This window comes from Nerophis lumbriciformis, linkage group LG22 (genome assembly GCF_033978685.3).
Source record: "Nerophis lumbriciformis linkage group LG22, RoL_Nlum_v2.1, whole genome shotgun sequence".
NCBI classification, from domain to species: Eukaryota; Metazoa; Chordata; class Actinopteri; order Syngnathiformes; family Syngnathidae; genus Nerophis; species Nerophis lumbriciformis.
In genome coordinates this window covers 13,497,459-13,523,958 of record NC_084569.2, presented here as the reverse complement: position 1 = coordinate 13,523,958, position 26,500 = coordinate 13,497,459, and the positions used below count along the sequence as shown (strand labels likewise).

The 26,500-nt window shown below is 41.9% G+C and overlaps 1 protein-coding gene across 3 annotated transcripts in view; it reads left to right on the top strand.

Moving 5' to 3' along the window:
- The window catches only part of gpr139 (G protein-coupled receptor 139), a 115,323-nt gene that overhangs the window by 88,095 nt on the left and 728 nt on the right, over positions 1-26,500 (top strand). For 2 of the 3 annotated variants that reach the window (XM_061974215.2, XM_061974214.2), the window contains one exon: positions 20,111-21,648. The exons of the other annotated variant lie outside the window; for it this stretch is intronic. In XM_061974215.2, coding sequence (XP_061830199.1) covers positions 20,111-21,087 — 977 coding nt within the window. In that variant the 3' untranslated portion in view covers positions 21,088-21,648. Of the gene's footprint in view, positions 1-20,110; positions 21,649-26,500 lie in introns of those variants that run through there. 3 annotated transcript variants of the gene reach the window in all.

The window sequence follows — 26,500 nt, the reverse complement described above, 5'->3', positions numbered from 1 at the left end:
CTTAATTTAATAATTTAAACAGGCTTTCTCACTCCCTCATTTCTATATACTCGAAGTCACTCTCACCCACTCACTCACACCTTCATTTATTCATTTACACACGGGCTCTTTCACTCCCTCATTTCTATACACTAAAACTCACTCACTCACTCCTTCATTTATTCATTTACACATAAGCTCTTTCACTCCCTCATTTCCATACACCAGTGGTTCTCAAACTTTTTTTGTCATCCCCCACTTTGGACAAGGGGGAGTTTTCAAGCCCCACCTGCCCCCATCGCCACAACAGAACGCTAATGCCAAGCTTAACATTTTCAAATTTATTGAACATCAAGTAACATCAAGTTGTATACATTCAAACTCAATAACATAAAATAACATCAAGTTCAATAATGAATAAAATAACTGTGCAGCTGTGGTATAACTTGCATCAAGTTCAATAAGAAATAAAATAGCTTGCATAAAGTTCAATAATAAATAAAACAAAAGTGTTATAACTTGCATCAAGTTCAATAATAAATCAAATACAAGTGTTATAACTTGCATCAAGTTCAATAATAAATCAAATAAAAGTGTTATAACTTGCATCAAGTTCAATAATAAATCAAATAAAAGTGTTATAACTTGCATCAAGTTCAATAATAAATCAAATAACTTCCATCAAGTTCAATAATAAATAAAATAAAAGTGCCACTTTGCAATCTTTGCAAAAAAAAGAGGAGCTATGCATTTGGCAAGACAGGGCAAGTGACAGCACTTTGCCACGGGAGAGCCACTTTGATTCACTGTGAAACAGCACGGCCGTATGATCAGCTCCCATTTCCTCACACAGTGCAGAGAACAGTCACGCTTTCAGTGGTCGTGTTTTGATCAAATGTACCGCGCTCACAACATGTTAAAACCTCATTGAGTTCGGGGCTGAGCTGCCTTGACGCGAGTGCTTCCCAGTGAATGACACAGTGTGTCCAATGCGCATTTGGCTCAACCCTCTTTATTAAAGCCTGCAGCCTGTTTCTTGACCCTGCCATGGTCTGTGCGCCATCAGAGCAAAAGCCCACACAGTTTTCCCATTTAGGTCGTGTTCTTTGAGGAAACTGTCCATTATCTTGAACAGCTCATCAGCAGTGGCTCTATTTTTTATGTATTTGCAAAACAGCAAATCCTCGCACAGTGACTCGCCATTCACAAAGCGTACATATGCGATGAACAGGCAGTCTTTATTGCTGTCAGTAGCTTCGTCCACTTGTAAAGCAAAACGACTTTCTTTTAATTTGTCTACGAGTTGTTCCTCAAGATCACTTGCAATGTCGCATATACGTCTCGCCACTGCGTCGTTTGACAGTGGGACAGCTTTTAATTTTGCTGCGCTTGTCTCGTCAAGTTTGTTCCGCTTAGCCCCGCCCCCATTAGTTACTGTTGCTATGTCTGTCAAACTTTCGCTCCTCCAGAAATTTAAAGCCTACAGGAAAAATAAGTAATTTACATGTATTTATATAGCAGATTTCACAGACAGAATCACAAAGTGATTTACAGTGTGTATAGAAAATGAAAGCATAGTAAAAAAAAAAATCTAAGAATATAATTAAAAAAAAAAAATTAAAGTGAAATTTCCTCCCGTTCCTCGCGCCCCACCTGTCATGTCTCTATTCCCCACCAGTGGGGCGCGCCCCACACTTTGAGAAACGCTGCCATACACTAAAACTCACTCACTCACCCACTTAATGTAATAATTTACACAGGCTTTCTCACTCCCTCATTTCTATATACTCGAAGTCACTCTCACCCACTCACTCACACCTTCATTTATTCATTTACACACGGGCTCTTTCACTCCCTCATTTCTATACACTCGAAGTCACTCTCACCCACTCACTCACACCTTCATTTATTCATTTACACACGGGCTCTTTCACTCCCTCATTTCTATATACTCGAAGTCACTCTCACCCACTCACTCACACCTTCATTTATTCATTTACACACGGGCTCTCTCACTCCCTCATTTCTATATACTCGAAGTCACTCACTTACTCACTCACTTACTCACTCCTTCATTTAATAATTGACACAAGCTCTCTCACTCCCTTATTACTATACACTCACTCACTCCTTCATTTATTCATTTACACATAGGCTCTCTTATTCCCTCATTTCTACTCAAACTCACTTACTCACCCACTTACTCACTCCTTCATTTAATAATTTACACAGGCTCTCTCACTCCCTTATTACTATACACTCACTCACCCCTTCATTTATTCATTTACACAGGTGCTCCCACCCCCTTATTACTATACACTCACTCACTCACTCCTTCATTTATTCATTTACCCATAGGTTCTCTCACTCCCTCATTTCTATATACTCGAATTCACTTACTCACCCACTTACTCACTCCTTCATTTATTCATTTACACAGGCGCTCTCACCCCCTTATTACTATACACTCACTCACTCCTTCATTTATTCATTTACACACAGGCTCTCTCACTCCCTCATTTTGATGTACTGGAACTCACTCACTCTTTCATTTAATAATTTACACAGGGTCTCTCACTCCCTTATTACTATACACTCACTCACTCACTCACTCACTCACTCACTCACTCACTCCTTCATTTACCCATAGCCTCTCTCACTCCCTCATTTCTATATACTCAAACTCACCTACTCACCCACCTACTCACTCCTTCATTTAATAATTTACACAGGCTCTCTCACTCCCTTATTACTACTCACTCACTCCTTCATTTATTCATTTACACAGGCTCTCTCACTCTCTCATTTCTATACACTCAAACTCTCACTCACTCACTCACTCACACCTTTATTTATTCATTTACAAAGGCTCACTCACTCCCTCATTACTATACACTCCCTCACTCCTTCATTTATTTATTTACGTGCTCTCACTCCCTCATTACTATACACTCACTCACTCACTCCTTCATTTATTCATTACTATACACTCAAACTTTGTTTTATGCCCTTTTTGTCAAAGAAAACGTTACGTTATATTTTTGGGGTCTCGACACAGAAATGTATAAATGTCTCTCTACTAGGGTTGTACGGTATACCGGTATCAGTATAGTACCGCGATACTAATGAATCATTCGGTACTATACCTCCTCTGAAAAGTACTGGTCCACCACACCTCTGGCCCCCCGTCGTCGTCACGTCGTGTTTACGAGCAGACGAGCATGTTCGGCAGCGCACAATCACAGAGTACTTACAAGCAGACACAGTGTGTAGACGGACACATTTTGGCTTAAAAACTGACGATAAAGGTGAAGTCTGCAGTGTTGTATCTACTTCTAAATCACTAATCCTCATCTCCATGGCAACAAATAAAGTAAGTATCTTACAAGTATCATCCCTGCAGGACGAGGAATAGCTAAACATGCTTCACTACACACCATAGCTCACCGGCGTCAAAATATAAACAAACGCCATTGGTGGATCTACACCTGACATCCACTGTAATGATACCAAGTACAGGAGCGTATCTCGTCGACACTACTATGACTACATTGATATTTTTTAGCATCTCAAAATCTTTTTTTCGTTGTTAAAAAATGTATATTATGTTTATAAACTCAGGAAATGCGTCCCTGGCCTTTGAATATGACCAATGTATGATCCTGTAACGACTTGGTATCGGATTGATACCCAAATTTGTGGTATCATCCAAAACTAATGTAAAGCATCCAAACAACAGAATAATAAGTGATTATTAAATTTTAACAAAAGTGTAGATACATGTTTGTAGGTATATTTGAGCTCATTTAATTTCCTTTATTTGTGTCCTCTGTGTATTTAATTTATATTTGCATGTCTCATGACACATTATCTGCATGTAATATTGGCTGCATTTGAGATAGCTGTTTGTGTGCCATGTTGTTCCAGACCACAGCAAATGTTACCCAACTTGCAAAGATTGTAATAAATCTATTAGAAGAAGACAGCCTGCCATTTCCTTTAACTTGGACACACACATCTATACCTTTGGCCATTAAAAGCCAGTCATTTCCCGGAGTTATCTCACCTTCTGAGTAGCCTCTGATTTACTAATGGTTTATTTTTTATTTTTTATTTTTTTTATTGACATCCAGCATCAGACATTCCTATCCATTACATCATATTCACATACATCATATATCTGTTGTCTGCCCTAAATGTCCAAATATTTTTTGTTTATATCCCAACCATTAAACCACTCCCCAAAAAAAGAAACAGCAAAAAAAAACATAGTATCGACAAATACATTAATTAAATAAACAAAAAAAGAAATAATAATACATTAATAACAATAATAATCAGAAAAAATATATATATAAACATATATATATATATATATATATATATATATATATATATATATATATATATACATATATAGGGAGTAATCTTTTACTAATGGTTTCTAAAAATGTGTAGGATAAATATTACATTTCAACATTTCTGTCAACAAAGATTTGCTTCAGCCTTCACATAGTCATTTTGATAGTAGGCTACTATAAAAATGGGACTCGTTACCTCCCTGCTTGGCACCCAGCATCAAGGGTTGGAATTGGGGGTTAAATCACCAAAAATTATTTCCGGGCGCTGCCACCGCTGCTGCCCACTGCTCCCCTCACCTCCCAGGGGGGTGATCAAGGGTGATGGGTCAAATGCAGAGAATAATTTCGCCACACCTAGTGTGTGTGTGTGACAATCATTGGTACTTTAACTTATTATAGCTAATATAGACACTTACGTCATGTGTTGCCTTCATTATAACACTTATATAAGACTTTTTATTTCTTGCGGCTCCAGCATACTTGCCAACCTTGAGACCTCCGATTTCGGGGGTGGGGGCGTGGTCGGGGGTGGGGCAGGGCGTGGTTGGGGGCGTGGTTAAGAGGGGAGGAATATATTGACAGCTAGAATTCACCAAGTCAAGTATTTCTCATATATATATATATATATATATATATATATATATATATATCAATCAATGTTTATTTATATAGCCCTAAATCACAAGTGTCTCAAAGGGCTGCACAAGCCACAACGACATCCTCGGTACAAAGCCCACATAAGGGCAAGGAAAAACTCACCCCAGTGGGACGTCGATGTGAATGACTATGAGAAACCTTGGAGAGGGCCGCATATGTGGTGTTATATATATATATATATATATATATATATATATATATATATATATATATATAGCTACATCCTGAAAATATGCAAACAAAAATGTGTTTAGATAATTGATACTTCAAACTTGCATAAATAAATCTTAAGGAATATAACATAACTTGGCTTCTGAGAGCTTCAAAATGTAATGAATAAAATGCTAAAGTTGTTCATAAACAAGGAATTATTTTAATAATTAAATATGGTCATTTTAAATGAATTATTATGATAATTTAAAATTAATTATTTCAAATATGTTTATGTTAATGTATAATTCTAATGCCTGGATGTAATAAGGAGTCAGAAAAAATACAAATAAAAATACAATTAATTTTGATGTTTTTAGCAAAATATAGTAAAAATGTATTTTTTTTAATTATTTTTTTTTAATTAATAAATATATTTATTTTTAGGTAAGATAAACATAATAATACAATTTATCTCTCGTCTGGATGATTTATTTCTTGTCACCCTGTTGTCCTCTTGTTGTGAAAAAAGGCTGTCCTCACTCAGGTCCGCATGGAGCTGGAGGGGGCGTGGCCTCCAGCTCCGGCTGAAAATCGGGAGATTTTTTTTTAGTATTTTGGGTCCAATATGGCTCTTTAGACATTTTGGGTTGCCGATCCCTGTCCTAGGGACTTTGACCAAATAAGTGCTAGGGACTTTGACCAAATAAGTCGCGGTTAATTTGTGTTTTTTTGGTAGAACGTGCAGCGGGGCCGTTAAAAAATTAGCTGCGGGCCGCTAATGGCCCCCGGTTGCACCTTGGACACATCTGTCCTAGAAAATGCCCTTTTTTCTACTGCCTCCTCCCCTGGGAGCCTTTACTTGGCACATATTCATACTGCAAAAGGGCATGTTTATTCACCTGCCACAAAGTTGACACACAGCATTCACAGTCAATTGCCATGAATGGGGAACCCCTGCATTAGCGGACACACATAGAAATGTCAAGCTCACCGTGGAGTCCTTTTGTTTGTTTCCGGGAGCGTCACTGGGGAGCCCGAGCAGAATAATATACCTGCGCCAGTGACGGCCGACAATTCAGCTCTACTCCGGCTCCCGGTCTGTCGGCGAGTTGCGGCGCACAAAAAAGTGAGATAATTGGCAGGCGGACCGGAGAAAGCGAGGTGGTGGATTAAAGGTCAGCTCTATTGTGCGGTGAGTTTTAATAGCGCTCATGTGGAAATGTCTGAGCAGCAAATGGGGGCCGCGTGCAATTAGAAAGATTCCTCCGTCACAGTGCGGCTATCTGGAGTGGAAAACTCGACGTTTTGTATGAGCTCAGTTCATCTGAATTTGCAGTTCATTTGAAGGTGAAAAATGTCACAAAGACGAGCCCATGTTTGATTGGATTGTTTACAAAAGCCCACAATTCAGAAACTATTGATAGACTATATTGCCAAAAGTATTTGGCAATATGGTGTATAAAATCAAGCACTTAGGCATGGAGACTGTTTCTACAAACATTTGTAGAAAGAATGGGCCGCTTTCAGTGATTTCCAGCGTGGAACTGTCATAGGATGCCACCTGTGCAACAAATCCAATCTGGAAATTTCCTCGCTCCTAAATATTACAAAGTCAACTGTCGGCTTTATTATAAGAAAATGGAAGAGTTTTGGGAACAACAGCAACTCAGCCACCAAGTGGTAGGCCACGTAAACTGACAGAGAGGGGTCAGCGGATGCTGAAGCGCATAGTGCAAAGACTTTCTGCACTGTCAGTTGCTACAGAGCTCCAAACTTCATGTGACCTTCCAATTAGCCCACGTACAGTACGCAGAGAGCTTCATGGAATGGGTTTCCATGGCCGGGCGGCTGCATCTAAGCCATACATCACCAAGTCCAATGCAAAGCGTGGGATGCAGTGGTGTAAAGCACGTCGCCACTGGACTCTAGAGTAGTGGAGACGCCTTCTCTGGAGTGATGAATCACGCTTTTCCATCTGGCAATCTGATGGACCAGTCTGGGTATGGAGGTTGACAAAAGAACGGTACATTTCGGACTGCAAATTTTTGCCGAGTGTGAAATTTGATGGAGGAGGAATTATGGTGTGGGGTTGTTTTTCAGGAGTTGGGCTTGGCCCCTTAGTTCCAGTGAAAGGAACTTTGAATGCTTTAGGATACCAAAACATTTTGGACTATTCCATGCTCCCAACCTTGTGGGTACAGTTTGGAGAGGGCCCCTTCTCTGTCATCCATGTCTTTATGGACCTTGCTTTGTGCACAGTCAGGAAGGGGCCCGCTCCAAACTGTTCCCACAAGGTTGGGAGCATGGAATTGTCCAAAATGTTTTGGTATCCTGGTGCATTCAAAGTTCTTTTCACTGGAACTAAGGGGCCAAACCCAACTCCTGAAAAACAACCCCACACCATAATTCCTCCTCCACCAAGTTTCACACTCGGCACAATGCAGTCCGAAATGTACCGTTCTCCTGGCAACCTCCAAACCCAGACTGGTCCATCAGATTGCCAGATGGAAAAGCGTGATTCATCACTCCAGAGAAGGCGTCTCCACTGCTCTAGAGTCCAGTGGCGACGTGCTTTACACCACTGCATCCCATGCTTTGCATTGGACTTGGTGATGTCAGAATCAGAATCAGAATCAGCTGTATTGTCATTACGCAAGGTAACGAGATTGAGGCCATTCCATACAGTGCGATGTGTGCATGCTAGAAAAACAATGTGCAAATATATACACATTTAAAAAATGTAGAAGTGCAATGAATATGGTGTGAAATGAATATATACATGAAAAAACAAAACAAAAACAGGGTGGTTGGTGGAATGGGTTATTACACCGAAGAGAAGGCAGTTATGAGGGACAATGGGGCAGTCCGTTCAGGATGGTTATGGCCCTGGGGAAGAAGCTGTTCTTTAGCCTGTTTGTTTTGGTTTTAATGCACCTGTAGCGCTTCCCAGAGGGCAGCAGGTGGAACAGGTCAGAGCCAGGGTGGGTGCTGTCTTTGATGATGGCACTGGCTCTGTTGAGGCAGCGGGAGGTGTAGATGTCCGTCAGAGAGGGGAGAGGGCGGCCGATGATCTTCTGAGCCGTCTTGACCACTCTTTGCAGCCTCTCCCTGTCTGCTGCAGTGCAGCTGCCGTACCATACCGTAATACAGTAGGTCAGCAGGCTCTCGATGGATGAGCGGTAGAAGGTCAGCAGCAGGTCAGGCTTCAGGTTGTACTTCCCGAGGACTCTAAGGAAGTGTAGCCGCTGCTGAGCCTTCTTGATGATTGATGTGGTGTTGACTGTCCAGGAGAAGTCATTAGAGATGTGGACTCCAAGGTACCTGAAGGTGTGGACCCTCTCTACACGCTCGCCGTTGATGTAGAGGGGGGCAGGGTCGGTGCTGCTCCTCCTGAAGTCGACGATGATCTCTCTGGTCTTGCTGGTGTTGAGAGCGAGGTTGTTCTCCGAAAACCAGGCCGTCAGCTTCAGGACCTCCTCTCTGTAGGCAGCCTCGTCACCCCTGGAGATGAGCCCGACCACTGTGGTATCGTCGGCAAACTTGACGGTAAGGTTGTCACTGTGGGCCGGACTGCAGTCATGGGTGTAAAGGCAGTAGAGGAGGGGGCTCAGCACACAGCCCTGTGGGGAGCCGATGCTCAGCGTGCGGGAGGATGAGAGGTGCGGGCCAAGTCTCACATTCTGGGGTCGGTCCGTTAGGAAGTCCCTTATCCAGGCGTTTGTGAGAGGGGGGAGGCCAAGAGTGTCCAGTTTATTGCAGAGTCTGTCCGGGATTATTGTATTGAAGGCAGAGCTATAGTCCACAGAGAGCATCCGGACGTAGCTCTGCTGCTGCTCCAGGTGGTTCAGAGCAGAGTGGAGAGCAACTGGCTTAGATGCAGCTGCTCGGCCATGGAAACTAGAGATGTCCGATAATGGCTTTTTTGCCGATATTCCGATATTGTCCAACTCCTAATTACCGATACCGATATCAACCGATACCGATATATACAGTCGTGGAATTAACACATTATTATGCCTAATTTTGTTGTGATTAAACAATGTAACAAGGTTTTCCAAAATAAGAGAACAACTTCAACTCAAGTTATGGAGAAAAAAAAAATGCCAACATGGCACTGCCATATTTATTATTGAAGTCACAAAGTGCATTATTTTTTTTTTTTAACATGCCTCAAAACAGCAGCTTGGAATTTGGGACATGCTGAGGAGGTTGAGGTGGGTGGGGGGGTAGGGGGTAGTGGGGGGAGGGGGGTATATTGTAGCGTCCCGGAAGAGTTAGTGCTGCAAGGGTTTCTGGGTATTTGTCCTGTTGTGTTTATGTTGTGTTACGGTGCGGATGTTCTCCCGAAATGTGTTTGTCATTCTTGTTTGGTGTGGGTTCACAGTGTGGCGCATATTTGTAACAGTGTTGAAGTTGTTTATACGGCCACCCTCAGTGTGACCTGTATGGCTGTTGACCAAGTATGCCTTGCATTCACTAGTGTGTGTGAAAAGCCGTAGATATTATGTGATTGGGCCGGCACGCAAAAGCAGTGCCTTCAAGGTTTATTGGTGCTCTGTACTTCTCCCTACTTCCGTGGTTTAAAAAGTCATACATTTAACTTTTTGAAACCGATACCGATAATTTCCGATATTACATTTTAAAGCATTTATCGGCCAATAATAATAATAATAATAATAACTGGGATTTATATAGCGCTTTTCTAAGTACCCAAAGTCGCTTTACATGTAGAACCCATCAATCATTCACACCTGGTGCTGGTAAGCTACTTTCATAGCCACAGCTGCCCTGGGGTAGACTGACGGAAGCGTGGCTGCAATTTGCGCCAACGGCCCCTCCGACCACCACCTATCATTCATTCATCATTCAATTCACCGGTGTGAGTGGCACCGGGGGCAAAGGGTGAAGTGTCCCGCCCAAGGACACAACGGCAGCGATTTTTGGATGGTAAGAGGCGGGGAGCGAACCTGCAACCCTCAGGTTTCTGGCACGGTTGCTCTACCCACTACGCCATGCCGCCCCAGATCCTGCCTTCTATAATATCGGCAGTCCGATATTATCGGACATCCCTAGTGGAAACCCATTCTATGAAGCTCTCTGCGTACTGTACGTGGGCTAATTGGAAGGTCACAAGTGATTAGGACACCTGAATCTGATCATTTGGATGGGTGGCCAAATACTTTTGGCAATGTGGTGTATATGATGTATGCAAACATGATGTCATGGATAGGAATGTCTGATGCTGGATGTTAATAAAAAATATATGAAAAAAGGAAGACAAATGTAGTTGATTTGGAAAAAAAATAAGCACCTGAGGTTGAGATGAGCGCTCTTTCAGTTGAAATGACATTTCAAGTGAACCCGATGAGGGAAACACAAATTGTCCGTTGATGAAACCAACAGGTCGATGGATCGCACAATCAATGACCATTCCACCTGAAAGCAATTTAAAAGCACCGTGGCATCACGGCGGCAGTGTCTCTGGTCACGCATTATACAGCTGGATGGCTCAATTTTGAATAGTTACTTAATGAATTGCCGCATAATCTGCACACTTGCTACGGTACGTGAGGGCCTACAGCTGTGTGCGTGGTTTGTTTTATTTTGTGCCGCCCGGTCCTGCAAGGACACCGTCGTCCATTAGGCAACATTGGTCATTTGTAATTAGCTGATAGTGCCTGTGAAGTGTGATGTAGCGGTCTTGAAAATGGTGCTTTTAATCAAATCCCGGTTCTATTACCAAACACAGGGAGGGAAACACGCACACACACACACACACACACCGGCTAAGTGCATTTAGTGCTGCTGGAATGCAAATCAATGTCAAATGGATCTCCATCTGGAAGAGATTGGCGCCATGCAGCACCAGCACATAAATGACAGTTTCCTGGAAGTTATCAATTATATTTATGTCATCAGAAAAGGAAATATTCTCCATATTGATATAACACAGCACTAGGGTTGTACGGTATACCGGTATTAGTAAAGTACCGCGATACTAATTAATCATATTCGGTACTACACCGCCTCTGAAAAACCCCCCGTCGTCGTCACGTCGTGTCATTGCTGGTTTACGAGCAGACGAGCATGTTCGGCAGCGCACAATCACGGAGTACTTACAAGCAGACACAGTGTGTAGACAGAAAAGGGAGAATGGATGCATTTTGGCTTGAAAACTAACGATAAAGGTGAAGTTATAACACTGAAACGCCCTCAGGAAGAGGTGCTTTAAGACATGGCTAGCTAGTCGGCAGTGTTTTAGCTACTTCTAAATCACTAATCCTCGTCTCCATAGCGACAAATAAAGTAAGTTTCTTACAAGTATCATCCCTCCAAGACGAGGAATAGCTAAACATGCTTCACTACACACCGTAGCTCACCGGCGTCACAATGTAAACAAACGCCATTGGTGGATCTACACCTGACATCCACTGTCATGATGCCGAGTACAGGAGCGTAACTAGTCGATATTTGTCAGGTTCAAACACTGATAACATCGATTAAACAAGACAAGAAGCAAAGAATCAAACAGAGACAGAATTCCAATGTGGTTCGGTGAGGAGAAACGTGCACATCTGTACCCTTGTACAGTGTCATTACGTTCTGCCAAAAGATTGGACTTTCTCTGACCACATGACAACAGCTGCTTCTAAGGGACGAGGTCGTAATCAGCCATCGCCTATTATTACGACAGTTCTAAAGAAAAGGTCGTAAAAAGTTCCTAGAAAAGGTTGTAAACAGTTCACAGAAAAGGTCGTAAAAGAGTTCAAAAAGAGGTTCGTAAAACGGTTCAAAAAGAGGTCGTTTGGAAATTGGGCAGATCCTGCCTTCTCTCCACGGTCCATGGGTTAAAACTAGGGATGTTCGATAATGGCTTTTTGCCGATATTCCGATATTGTCCAACTCTTTAATTACCGATACCGATATCAACCGATATATACAGTCGTGGAATTAACACATTATTATGCCTAATTTGGACAACCAGGTATGGTGAAGATAAGGTACTTTTAATAAAATCAATAAACTAAAACAAGATAAATTAAAAACATTTTCTTGAATAAAAAAGAAAGTAAAACAATATAAAAACAGTTACATAGAAACTAGTAATTAATGAAAATTAGTAAAATGAACTGTTAAAGGTTAGTACTATTAGTGGACCAGCAGCACGCACAATCATGTGTGCTTACAGACTGTATCCCTTGCAGACTGTATTGATATATATTGATATATAATGTAGGAACCAGAATATTAATAACAGAAAGAAACAACCCTTTTGTGTGAATGAGTGTAAATGGGGGAGGGAGGTTTTTTGGGTTGGTGCACTAATTGTAAGTGTATCTTGTGTTTTTTATGTTGATTTAATAAAAAAAACCCAAAAAAAACCATACCAATAAAAAAATAAACGATACGATAATTTCCGATATTACATTTTAATGCATTTATCGGCCGATATCGGCCGGCCGATATTATCGGACATCTCTAGTTAAAACAATATCTTTCTGTTGATTACCAATACATGAAAGAAAACAGAACACCTTCATGTTGCTTCCCCCCCTACACAGTGGAGTTTTACAAGCCTTCTTCTCGGTAGGTTTCAAAGACAGCTTTTGCTTCTCACCGGGCACTCAATGTAACACAAAGTTTTTGTGATAACTTAGAAACAATTATTCTAACAATTCTACTATGATTACGTCGATATTTCTTAGCATCACAACATCGTTTTTTTTTTTTTTTTTTTTAAATGTACATTGTTTATAAACTCAGGAAATATGTCCCTGGACACATGAGGACTTTGAATATGACCAATGTATGATCCTGTAACGACTTGGTATCGGATTGATACCCAAATATGTGGTATCATCCAAAACTAATGTAAAGTATCCAAACCACAGAAGAATAAGTGATTATTACATTTTAACAGAAGTGTAGATAGAACATGTTAAAAGAGAAAGTAAGCAGATATTAACAGTAAATGAACAAGTAGATTAATAATTCATTTTCTACCACTTGTCCTTAATAATATTGACAAAATAATAGAATGGAAAATGACACAATATGTTACTGCATATGTCAGCAGCTAAATTAGGAGCCTTTGTTTACTTACTAATAAAAGACAAGTTGTCTTGTATGTAGAGATGTCCGATAATGGCTTTTTTGCCGATATTCCGATATTGTCCAACTCTTAATTACCGATTCCGATATCAAACGATACCGATATATACAGTCGTGGAATTAACACATTATTATGCCTAATTTTGTTGTGATGCCCCGCTGGATGCATTAAACAATGTAACAAGGTTTTCCAAAATAAATCAACTCAAGTTATGGAGAAAAAAAATGCCAACATGGCACTGCCATATTTATTATTGAAGTCACAAAGTGCATTATTATTATTTTTTTGACATGCCTCAAAACAGCAGCTTGGAATTTTGGACATGCTCTCCCTGAGAGAGCATGAGGAGGTTGAGGTGGGCAGGGTTGGGGAGGGGTATGGGGTAGCGTATATTGTAGCGTCCCGGAAGAGTTAGTGCTGCAAGGGGTTCTGGGTATTTGTTCTGTTGTGTTACGGTAAGAATGTTCTCCCGAAATGTGTTTGTCATTCTTGTTTGGTGTGGGTTCACAGTGTGGCGCATATTTCACTTACGTGTGTGTGAAAAGCCGTAGATATTATGTGGCTGGGCCGGCACGCAAAGGCAGTGCCTTTAAGGTTTACTGGAGCTCTGGACTTCTTCCTACGTCCGTGTTTTTTTTTCAAGGTAAAAAATGATTTTCAAGGTAAAAAAAATTTTTCAAGGTAAAATTTTTTTTTCAAGGTAAAAAATGATTTTCAAGGAAAAAAAAAAGATTTTCAAGGTAAAAATTTTTTTTAAGGTAAACAACATTTTTCAAGGCAAAATTTCTTTTTCAAGGAAAATAATGTAGTACGTTTTAAAAAGTCATACATTTTACTTTTTGAAACCGATACCGATAATTTCCGATATTACATTTTAAAGCTTTTATCGGCCGATAATATCTGCAGTCCGATATTATCGGACATCTCTACTTGTATGTTCACTATTTTATGTAAGGATAATCTTGCAATAAGAATGTACCCTAAGATTTTTTGGGTAAAAAAAAAAAAAAATGCAATTTTTTTGTGGTGCCCTTTATTTAGAAAAGTACCGAAATGTATTGAAATAATTTTCGATACACACACACACACACACACACACACACACACACACACACACACACACACACACACACACACACACACACACACACACACACACACACACACACACACACAACAACAAAACATGATTAGCCGTTTTATAGTCTACTATTATAGTCTTACTGCAATTAGTTCAAAACAGATGGTTGATGCTTCAGAGGTTATTTAATTAACCTTTCAAACTTTTAGTGCATTCCATGAGAATAATAATATGCTGGAAAAAAAAAATATTGCATATGAATCAACATCTTTTCTTCTCGCTTTTAAAGAAAACCCAATGAGCCAAAAAGCAGAAAAGCCATTGAAGTTAATGTTGCTGGAACTTTGCACAGTGCAGTTCTTTGGACTGCATTTAAATGGTTTTTGCTTCCCTCCTCCCCCAGATGAATTAATTTCACTGCCAGTTTTGATGTCAAAATGATGCGAGCATAAAGCAAGGCCAGCGGGATCAAAAACAAACAAGGCAATAATTTGCAGCAAAGGTAGACGCCGCTCCTCCATGTCTGCGGCAAATAAAGTCGTTGCAGTGATAAATCTTTTCCCGAGCGTATGTTGATGAGATTGGGAAGAAAAAGAGAGCTGGGATGTCCTTGCGGCCGCTTTTGTTGCACGGGATCAATAGCAAGAATCTTGGGGAGGACGTCACGCCGCACGTTATCCTGCTCTTTGTGTCGGGACTGTTCTTCCACGAAAGCTGACAATGTAGCCAAAGGCGGGAAAGAGACGCTCCTTGTGTGACGCAGCAGGTGCAAGCGACGGGAAGGGACAAACTGTAAACATTACATAGAAAAGCTGACAGGGACATCTTGTCTCTCTCACTGACTCATGCTCTCACTTATCAAATGACTATGTGATTTATTCATTTTTGTACTTCATGTACTCTCCCACCCTCGTCACTTAGTCATGTGACCGTAAACTGGATCACACTCACTCATTCACTCACTCACTCACTCACTGTATAATCACTCAGTCACTTGTAATACACACCCCAAAACCATTGAAGTTGTGTAATTGGTAAATAAAAACAGAATACAATGATTTGCAAATCCTTTTCAACTTATATTCAATTGAATAGACTGCAAAGACAAGATATTTCATTTTTTTGCAAATAATCATTAACTTAGAATTTAATGGCAGCAACACATTGCACAAAAGATGGCATGTTCACCACTGTGTTACATGGCCTTTCCTTTTAACAACACTCAGTAAACGTTTGGGAACTGAGGAGGTCAATTTTTGGAGCTTTTCAGGTGGAATTCTTTCCCATTCTTGCTTGATGTACAGTTTAAGTTGTTCAACAGTCCGGGGGTCTCCGTTGTGGTATTTTAGGCTTCATAATGCGCCACACATTTTCAATGGGAGACAGGTCTGGACTACAGGCAGGCCAGTCTAGTACCCGCACTCTTTTACTATGAAGCCACGCTGTTGTAACACGGGGCTTGGCATTGTCTTGCTGAAATAAGCAGGGGCGTCCATGATAACGTTGCTCCAAAACCTGTATGTACCTTTCAGCATTAATGGTGCCTTCACAGATGTGTAAGTTACCCATGTCTTGGGCACTAATACACCCCCATACCATCACAGATGCTGGCTTTTCAACTTTGTGCCTAGAACAATCCGGATGGTTCTTTTCCTCTTTGTTCCGGAGGACACGACGTCCACAGTTTCCAAAAACAATTTGAAATGTGGACTCGTCAGACCACAGAACACTTTTTCACTTTGAATCAGTCCATCTTAGATGAACTCGGGCCCAGTGAAGCCGGCGGAATTTCTGGGTGTTGTTGATAAATGGCTTTGGCTTTGCATAGTAGAGTTTTAACTTGCACTAACAGATGTCGCGACCAACTGTAGTTACTGACAGTGGTTTTTTGAAGTGTTCTTGAGCCCATGTGGTGATATCCTTTACACACTGATGTCACTTGTTGATGCAGTACCCGAGGGATCGAAGGTCCGTAATATCATCGCTTACGTGCAGTGATTTCTCCAAATTCTCTGAACCTTTTGATGATTTTACGGACCGTAGATGGTAAAATCCCTAAATTCCTTGCAAAAGCTTGTTGAGAAATGTTGTTCTTGAACAGTTGGACAATTTGCTCACGCATTTGTTCACAAAGTGGTGACCCTCGCCCCATCCTTGTTTGTGAATGACCGAGCATTTCATGGAAGCTGCTTTTATACCCAATCATGGCACCCACCTGTTCCCAATTAGCCTGTCCACCTGTGTGATGTTCCAAATACGTATTTGATGAACATTCCTCAACTTTCTCAGTCTTTTTTGCCACTTGTGCCAGCTTTTTTGAAACATGTTGCAGGCATCAAATTCCAAATGAGCTAATATTTGCAAAAAATAACAGTTTTCCAGTTCGAACGTTAAATATCTTGTCTTTGCGGTCTATTCAATTGAAGATAAGTTGAACAGGATTTAGTTTTTATTTACCATTTACACAACGTGCCAACTTCACTGGTTTTGGAGTTTGTAGATATAGTTACATACGCCCTCACTCATTCACTTACTCACATACAGTCACTCACTCACTTTGCTCGTATCTTAATAATCACAAATGTACTTGCTCGTTCATTAACTCACTACTATGTCACTCACTCATCCACATATTGCCAGAAACTCACTCACACATGACACATATGGAGTATAGTAATAAACCCACTCATACTTTAGTGCAGTGTTTTTCAACCACTGTGCCGCAGCACACTAGTGTGCCGTGAGATACAGTCTGGTGTGCCGTGGGAGATTAAGTAATTTCACCTAATTGGGTTAAAAATATTTTTTGCACACAAGTAATTATAATCCGTAAATAATGTGCCGTTGTTGAGTGTCGGTGCTGTCTAGAGCTCGGCAGAGTAACCGTGTAATACTCTTCCATATCAGTAGGTGGCAGCCGGTAGCTAATTGCTTTGTAGATGTCGGGAACATGTCGTGTCGTGATCAGAATATGCAGACGACAGCGGGAAGAAGCGTGCAGGTAATAAGGTATCTTATGCTTAAACCAAAAAGAAAAGGCATTGAAGCTTAGGCATGGCTATGCAAAAGGAAACTAAAACTGAACTGGCTGTAAAGTAAACAAAACACAAAATGCTGGACGACAGCAAAGACTTACAGCGTGTGGAGCAGAGATGGCGTCCGCAAAGTACATCCGTACATGACATGACAATCAACAATGTCCCCACAAAGAAGGAAAGCGTCCGCACAACTTAAATAGTCTGGATTGCGAAAACAAAGCAGGTGTAGAGAATAGCGCTCAAGGAAGACATGAAACTTCAACAGGAAAATACCAAAAAAAACAGGAAAAAACACCAAAATAGGAGCGCAAGATAAGGACTAAAACACTACCTTGGCTCAAAAAAGGTTGAAAAACACTGCTACAGTGTACATGAACAGTGTACTCACTCAATCACTTGTAAGACCAAACACCCTCAACTCACTCACTCCTTTGCAAACTCATCTTTACAAAGTCAGGAAAATGTATTCGATTAAACAATTAAAATACTTAATCGCAAATAATGGCAGTTTGTTGATAGTTAACTCATAATGAATTGCGATAATCGCTGTTCGATATCATTTTTCGTCATTAATACCCCATTAGACAGATAATGTTGACGTTTTTAATACCATGACTGGAGAATATGTTTATTTTAATGAAATAGTTTTTAAACATTATGCTTTTTTAAACAGCTCAGTGTCGGTGTCTTGCCAGATTTTGTATTTTGTAGAAATACAGAATTTGTATTCCTGCTGTAGGAGCACTTGCATTCAGAGTCGAGGAGCTGCACTTGTTTGCCGTGTTTAGATACCAGTTTCACACAATAACACAAAATGTGGATTGCTACGATCATGCTTTGATTGTCAAAGATATTTGGTAATGCAATCTGTGATTTGTCTACCCGAATAAACACTTCTGATATTCTGTACATTGCAAGTTAATATTTCTGCATGCAATGTAATATCCGGTTGCTGGTGGGGCGGGAGCGGTCTTCCCGTCCGGTTGCGGGGAGTCTCTGGGCCGCCCGGGCGGGGCGTCCCGCCTTTCTGCCCGTGTAGGGTGTGGTCTCTCGCTGGCTTGAGGTCTGGCTGTCCCCTGCTTCTCCCGTGCCTTGTCCTCTGCCGGGCGTGTCTGTCTGTGGCCTGCTGCTGGCTCTTCCGGGCGGCACGGTGGGGTTCCTGTCGTTGGCCGGCCTGGCTGCGTGGGGCCGGTGGTCCCTGGTTCCCCGGGTGCCACACCTGCTGTTTGTGGGGTGGGCTCTCTGGGTGGCTGGGGCCGCACTCTGGCTCCCACACACACTGGGAGTCAAATATTTTGTACATACAAATACACATACATACATACATAAGTACCTACGCTCCCACATACATACACAAATATAGTACATACCTACATATATACTCAAAGTTCGTACATCCACACGCACATTCACTGTACAAACATACATATACACATACATGTACATATACAAGTACATATGCATACTTACACTCATGCATATAATCACATTTCATCAAACATATATTAACGTTGTTGCCCTAGGGTAAACTGGGTAACACATGGCACACTGACAAAGCTGAACATATTGTTACTATAACAATCTACAAGGTTAATTTAGGTTGCTTCTCTTTCTTCCCCTCCATTTTTCTGCATTCTTTTGTATCTCAAGTTATCATCACGTATATGTATTGTTGCATTTGAACAGCTGTATCATTGATAATAGAGGTAAATTATTGGTATTGTTCATTATCAATAGCGCTATTTCTATTGGTATTTGTATTGCTCCATTTGTAGTGTAATAATGCTCATTGTCATTTCTGTAGTATTTATTTCACTACCTGCTTCTTTGGTATCACTTTTACCATCATACAGGTGTATATGTACATATCCTATTTGCTGATGTTGCTCTATTGTTGTTGTGGTCTCTCTGTCTAATCCCCCTCTTGTCCCCGCAATTTCCCCCTCGGTCTTCCTTTTTTTCTCTTTCTATCCACTCCTGCTCCGGCCCGGCTGCACCAAATGATAATATAAATCCATTTAATAAAGTCAAATACAAATAAAGGCAACCAGAGAAGTATCCCACACTTCTCTTTTGTAAAGTAAATCTGAACAGCCGATAGGGGCATCTACATCAACTATATGATTTGCTTGAGACAAAAAACCGAAACCCCCCCCAAAAAAACGTAAGTGTAAAAAAACCCCAAAAAAACCTACATTGATTTGTACATTTTCAGAATGTGCTTGTTCTATTTTTAAACAAAGAAAACAATCTGAAGTTTTCTTTATTTTTAAGTTATTGTGCCGTGATTTTACCAGTCCGGCCCACTTGGGAGTAGATTTTTCTCCATGTGGCCCCCGATCTAAAATGAGTTTGACACCCCTGCTGTATACGCTCCCCTGCCGACTCACTGACTCACTCTTATACGCTCCCCTGCCGACTCACTCTTATACGCTCTCTTACTGACTCACTCTCTTATACGCTCTCTTACTGACTCACTGGCTGATTCAGACACAAAAGCAGCAGACAGTGTGCTGAGTGTGTCAGGAGGGGTTCGATGCCTCAGTGCTGCCAGGAATAAATTAGCTCTACTCATGAGTTTGACCTGCCGACTAACCACCTAAATTCTCTTTCCTTCCTTCCTCTCACTCCTTCCCCAATCCCACCCACGTCATCATCTCCCCATTTTTCTACTAACTTGTCGTCATCATCACCATCACAACCCCCCCTCTGCCCTGACCCTCCCCAGCCAACATCCTGACAGTGGTCATCCTGTCCCAGCTGGTGCTGCGTCGTCAGAAGTCGTCCTACAACTATCTCCTGGCGCTGGCGGCCGCCGACATCCTGGTCCTGCTCCTCATCGTCTTTGTCGACTTCATACTGGAGGACTTCATTTTGGCCACGCCCCTCCCGCCGTCCGTAAACAGCGCGGTGCAGGTGCTGGAGTTCTGCTCCATCCACACCTCCATCTGGATCACCGTGCCGCTCACCGTCGACCGCTACATCGCCGTTTGCCACCCGCTGCGCTACCACACCGTCTCCTACCCGGCCCGCACTCGCAGGGTGATATTTGCCGTCTACGTCGGGTGCCTGCTCTCTGCGGCGCCTTACTACTGGTGGCCGGAGCTCTGGCACGGCTGGCCCGCCTTGGCGAGCGGCGGCGAGAGCGAGAGCGGCAGAACCGCCGCCCAGCACGTGCTGGTGTGGGCCCACTGCGCCACCATCTACCTCCTCCCCTGTGCGGTCTTCTTCTCCCTCAACGTTGTCATTGTCCGCAAGCTGCGCCGCCGTCGCAGCTGCTTCCGCATGCGCGGCTACTCCACCGGCAAGACCACCGCCATCCTCCTCGCCATTACGTCCATTTTCGCGGTGCTGTGGGCGCCGCGCACCCTCATGATCCTCTACCACTTCTACTCCTCGCCGCCGACCTCACAGGGCGCCAGCCGCCTCCTTCACGTGCTCACAGACATGGCCAACATGCTGGCTTTGCTCAACACCGGCGTCAACTTCTTCCTCTACTGTTTCATCAGCAAGCGCTTCAGGGGCATGGCGGCCAACGTGCTCCAGGCGCTGGTCCACTGTCGGAAGCAACCGCAGCCGTTTTACGCCAGCCATAACTTCTCCATCACCAGCAGCCCCTGGATCTCGCCCGCCAACTCCCACTGCATCAAGATGTTGGTCTACCAGTACGACAAAAACGGGAAGCCCATCTGTATTTCCTCCTAAGGGTTCGACCACCTGTACGGCGTTTCAATGTCAGGTTTCGCCAGCCCCGGCAACCATCCTTGCCTGCATGGGACTGTTCGAAGGCCAACCTGCAAGCCGGGGACCGCGGTGGCACTTAGTATCCTTTGAGCCCAAACACAACAAAAAAAGATAACCGAACCAGCATCACCATGCAAAAAAAAAATGAGAATCACCCCTATTTAGGGTTTCCGGGGCGCCAGCTGTAGCGGTACGGAGAGACAGTCCGTCGGGGAGAGTCAGAGGTGACACCAATGAAAGTCGACTGCAGCTACTCTGTGTGCTCATTTTCAGGAGGGCACTGAACTTGGAAGTCTAAGTGTTCTCCTCTCCCGGCTCGTGACGTAAAACTCTTTATGGCAGTTGTAGGTTTTTACCATGGAGTCTGGTGCTTGCTGTGAGATCCGAGTAGTTGGTGTATTCATGCTAGACTGTTAATTGTAGAGTCCAGCGACAACGTTACACACTGGTGGCTATGAGCTAGTAATCGTTTCTCTAGTATTAGGAAGAGGAAATTTCTGCCGTCAGTAGATAGTCCTCTATGAACTAATAATGGCTCTAGATGACTTACTGTTAGCCATTACCCGGGTGAATATTATACATGTAATTGGATGTCTCTTTAACCCTTTATACGCCAGAGGTGTGACGGCAAAAGACTTGTTTCCAGCAAGTAAGACGAGTCTATGGATGTTCTTGGTCATCCAGGCCATTGTATTCTCATATAAGACATACTTTTCCGTTTTATACTAAGACCGGCAAACCACCACTCCGGCGGCTCCGATCGGAAGAGAATATTTCAAGAAATGTGCATTTTTTGAAAGAGTTCTATAATGTCCAACTGTCCGTAAGCCATTAAATGTGGCATAAATGGACACATGCTTGACGGTAGGTGTGGTGTTCCTGGGATTAAAGGCCTCACCTTTTCTCCTCCAACACCACCACACAAAGAAGTAAACTAACTCGGGTGAATATTATACATGTAATTGGATGTCTCTTTAACCCTTTATACGCCAGAGGAGTGACGGCAAAATACTTGTTTCCAGCAAGTAAGACGTGTCTATGGATGTTCTTGGTCATCCAGTATTCTCATGTAAGACCCTTATATAAGACATATTTTTCCGTTTTATACTAAGGCCGGCAAACCACCGCTCCGGCTCCGACCGGAAGAGAATATTTTAAGAAATGTGCATTTTTTGAAAGAGTTCTATAATGTCCGACTGTCCGTAAACCGGTAAATGAGTCCTAAATGTCCATTTACGGTAGGGGTGGTGTTCCTGGGATTAAAGGCCTCACCTTTTCTCCTCCAACACCTCCACACAAAGAAGTAAGCTAACCCGGGTGAATATTATACATGTAATTGGATGTCTCTTTAACCTTTTATACGCCAGAGGTGTGACGGCAAAAGACTTGTTTCCAGCAAGTAAGACAAGTCTATGGATATTCTTGGTCATCCCGGTCATTGTATTCTCATGTAAGACCCTTATATAAGACATACTTTTCCGTTTTATACTAAGGCCGGCAAACCACCACTCCGGCGGCTCCGATCGGAAGAGAATATTTTCAGAAATGTGCATTTTTTGAAAGTTCTATAATGTCCGACTGTCCGTAAGCCAGTAAATGTGTCCTAAATGTCCATTTACGGTAGGCATGGGATTAAAGGCCTCACCTTTTCTCCTCCAGCACCTCCACATAAAGAAGTAAGCTAACTCGGGTGAATATTATACATGTAATTGGATGTCTCTTTAACCCTTTATACGCCAGTGGAGTGACGGAAACAGACTTGTTTCCAGCAAGTAAGACGTGTCTATGGATGTTCTTGGTCATCCAGTATTCTCATGTAAGACCCTTATATAAGACATATTTTTCCGTTTTATACTAAGGCCGGCAAACCACCGCTCCGGCTCCGACCGGAAGAGAATATTTTAAGAAATGTGCATTTTTTGAAAGGGTTCTATAATGTCCGACTGTCCGTAAGCCAGTAAATGTGTCCTAAATGTCCATTTACGGTAGGCGTGGTGTTCCTGGGATTAAAGGCCTCACCTTTTCTCCTCCAACACCTCCACACAAAGAAGTAAACTAACCCGGGTGAATACTATACATGTAATTGGATGTCTCTTTAACCCTTTATACGCCAGAGGAGTGACGGCAAAATACTTGTTTCCAGCAAGTAAAAGACGTGTCTATGGATGTTCTTGGTCATCCAGTATTCTCATGTAAGACCCTTATATAAGACATACTTTTCCGTTTTATACTAAGGCCGGCAAACCACCGCTCCGGCGGATCCGACTGGAAGAGAATATTTTAAGAAATGTGCATTTTTTGGAAAGAGTTCTATAATTTCCGACTGTCCGTAAGCCAGTAAATGTGTCCTAAATGTCCATTTACGGTAGGCATGGTGTTCCTGGGATTAAAGGCCTCACCTTTTCTCCTCCAACACCTCCACACAAAGAAGTAAACTATCCCGGGTGAATATTATACATGTAATTGGATGTCTCTTTAACCCTTTATACGCCAGAGGAGTGACGGCAAAATACTTTTTTCCAGCAAGTAAGACGTGTCTATGGATGTTCTTGGTCATCCAGTATTCTCATGTAAGACCCTTATATAAGACATACTTTTCCGTTTTATACTAAGGCCGGCAATCCACCGCTCCGACCGGAAGAGAATATTTTAAGAAATGTGCATTTTTTGAAAGAGTTCTATAATGTCCGACTGTCCGTAAACCAGTAAATGTGTCCTAAATGTCCATTTACGGTAGGCGTGGTGTTCCTGGGATTAAAGGCCTCACCTTTTCTCCTCCAACACCTCCACATAAAGAAGTAAGCTAACCCGGGTGAATATTATACATGTAATTGGATGTCTCTTTAACCCTTTATACGCCAGTGGAGTGACGGAAAAATACTTGTTTCCAGCAAGTAAGACGTGTCTATGGATGTTCTTGGTCATCCAGGTCATTGTATTCTCATGAAAGACCCTTTTCCGTTTTATACAAAGACCGGCAAACCACCACTCCGGCGGCTCCGATCAGAAGAGAATATTTTAAAAACCTCTAAAGGCCTTAGTGGCCACATGCGTGGACAGCACCTTTTAGCTCTTATTTCCAAAATTGTGTACACTACTGAATTGGGGTCTTATGCCGACATATGGACACTTATACTGCCACCTGGTGGTGTCAGAAGAGTATAACATTCAATGGAATTTGGGAGAAAAAAAAAAAGTGTAAAAATAAAAATTTGCGTGTCACTACACATGAAGTACACGTTTGTGTACTTATGGACTAAGTACATCATATCAAAAGATGATTTTTAGTTTTTATTCTAATTAGGGTCCAATAAGCCCAAATAGCAAAGAGAAATAAAAACAGCATGTAAACAAACAGCTTGGGCCTTAAGAGGTTAAGAAATTTGCTTTTTTTTTTTAAGGATTTCTATAATGTCCGACTGTCCGTAAGCCAGTAAATGTGTCCTAAATGCCCATTTACGGTAGGCCTGGTGCTCCTGGGATTAAAGGCCTCACCTTTTCTCCTCCAACACCTCCACACAAAGAAGTAAGCTACAAAAAAAATCCTAAAAAAGACAAATCCTAGCAGAGATTAATATTAGATACATTTGACTGTAAAAATAAAATATATAAACATTTATAAGCTTTGTTATGTTTTGCAGCTCCAGCCTTATTTTCTTAAGTGGAAGAAGTAGCAAAAATGCCTTTTTTGATTTGAACTGGTCGATACATACTAACCAAACAGGTCGTTGTATATAAAACACATTTCTGCATATTTCGGTGTACGAAGGCTGCCTTCACACTTGTGTTTCGGTACTTTGAAAAAAAAAAGAAAAAAAAATGTAAAAGACGAAACATTGCTTGGACTGGTATTTTCGTCATGTGACCAAAGGGCTGCGCAGTAAAGAACATATGCAAAAAGTAAGGACGTGAGTGGTCAGCTTTTGTGACGTGACTGAAATATTCTTAAATAGTAGCTTATTTTTCTATTTACCAGCTTAGATTTCCCAAAAAGCTTCTAAAATATACTCTTATATAGCGCTGTTGTCACACACACACACACACACACACACACACACACACACACACACACACACACACACACACACACACACACACACACACACACACACACACACACACACACAAGGAGCAATGCATTTTAACGCATTGTCTCGTACGATTTTGCCATTTCTGCATGCTTTTAGAAGTCATTTTCACACCAGAGCTCCAGTCATCATTATTGAATGATTGCGTTGTCACGTGACTTAAAGCACCGTACTGGCAGAGCAAACGTAACTGGGTTCGTTTTAACCGAACCAAAAGTGTGAACGCAACCAGCAGAGGAGTTGTGTTACTCTAATTTTAAAGGAACAGTCATGCAGCTCAGATGTGAGATAAATGAGGAATTAAAATTTACCCACACTTTTGAATTTGGAATATTCATGATTAATCACAGCACTCGCTTGAATAATTTAAATTAATATTTTGACACAAATACAATTTTACTGTTATAATGTCACACAGGGAAACATGTTTTAAACGTGTTACTTTAATGCACTTATTTGCGCGAAACCATTCGCTGTTAAAGGGGAACTGCACTTTTTCTTGGATCAACTTGTCGGAATGCCTACTCAGACTTCTTCTATCCAGGTGAAATGCATGATTTGTGATCTAGAAGAAACTTTCAGCGCTTACAATATCATTAATACTTGGTTAATATTCAAATCATGAAATGTAAATTTAGTATAATTGCCGCTTTTTTAATGTTTTTTTTTTAAATTGGATTTTATGGGCGAAAGAGGAGCTCCCGTTGGCTACACTGTAAACTGACTTTTATTCACTTTTATTTATTTACAATCCACCTGTCGTATTTGTAACAAACCAAACTGCTTGGTGGAAAACGTGGCTTGACAAAAACAACGCTGGTTTCCTCCAATACTTTTCCTGCCTCCAAAGATCTTTGGTCTCGGAGGCCACATTGTAATCTTTTCCTCATTTGGTCCTCCTGCCTAATTGAAGTGGAGTCATATTGATGGACAGTCCGTGTACGTCAACATCTGTCTCTGCGTGCCGTGGTCTCGCCCCGATGTCATAAAAGCGAACGCATTGAGATGTGAATCCATCCCTCAGACACCTCGGGTGCCACATTCATCTGTCCTGCCAAAAAGGCCAGATGATAATTCCTGCCTGGAGGGATTAGACACTTCCAGCCTTTTTATTTGTTGATCTATTTAATAGACAACGCTCTAAAGACAATGAATGTTTGTTGCGTCCGTTAAATCGTGACCTTTGTATTCATCCGTCTGACACACTTTTCTAACCACACGCCTCCCGTCAAAAATGGCTTAGATGATATAAGACTTAACTCACTCTTGTAACTTGGAAGCAACTT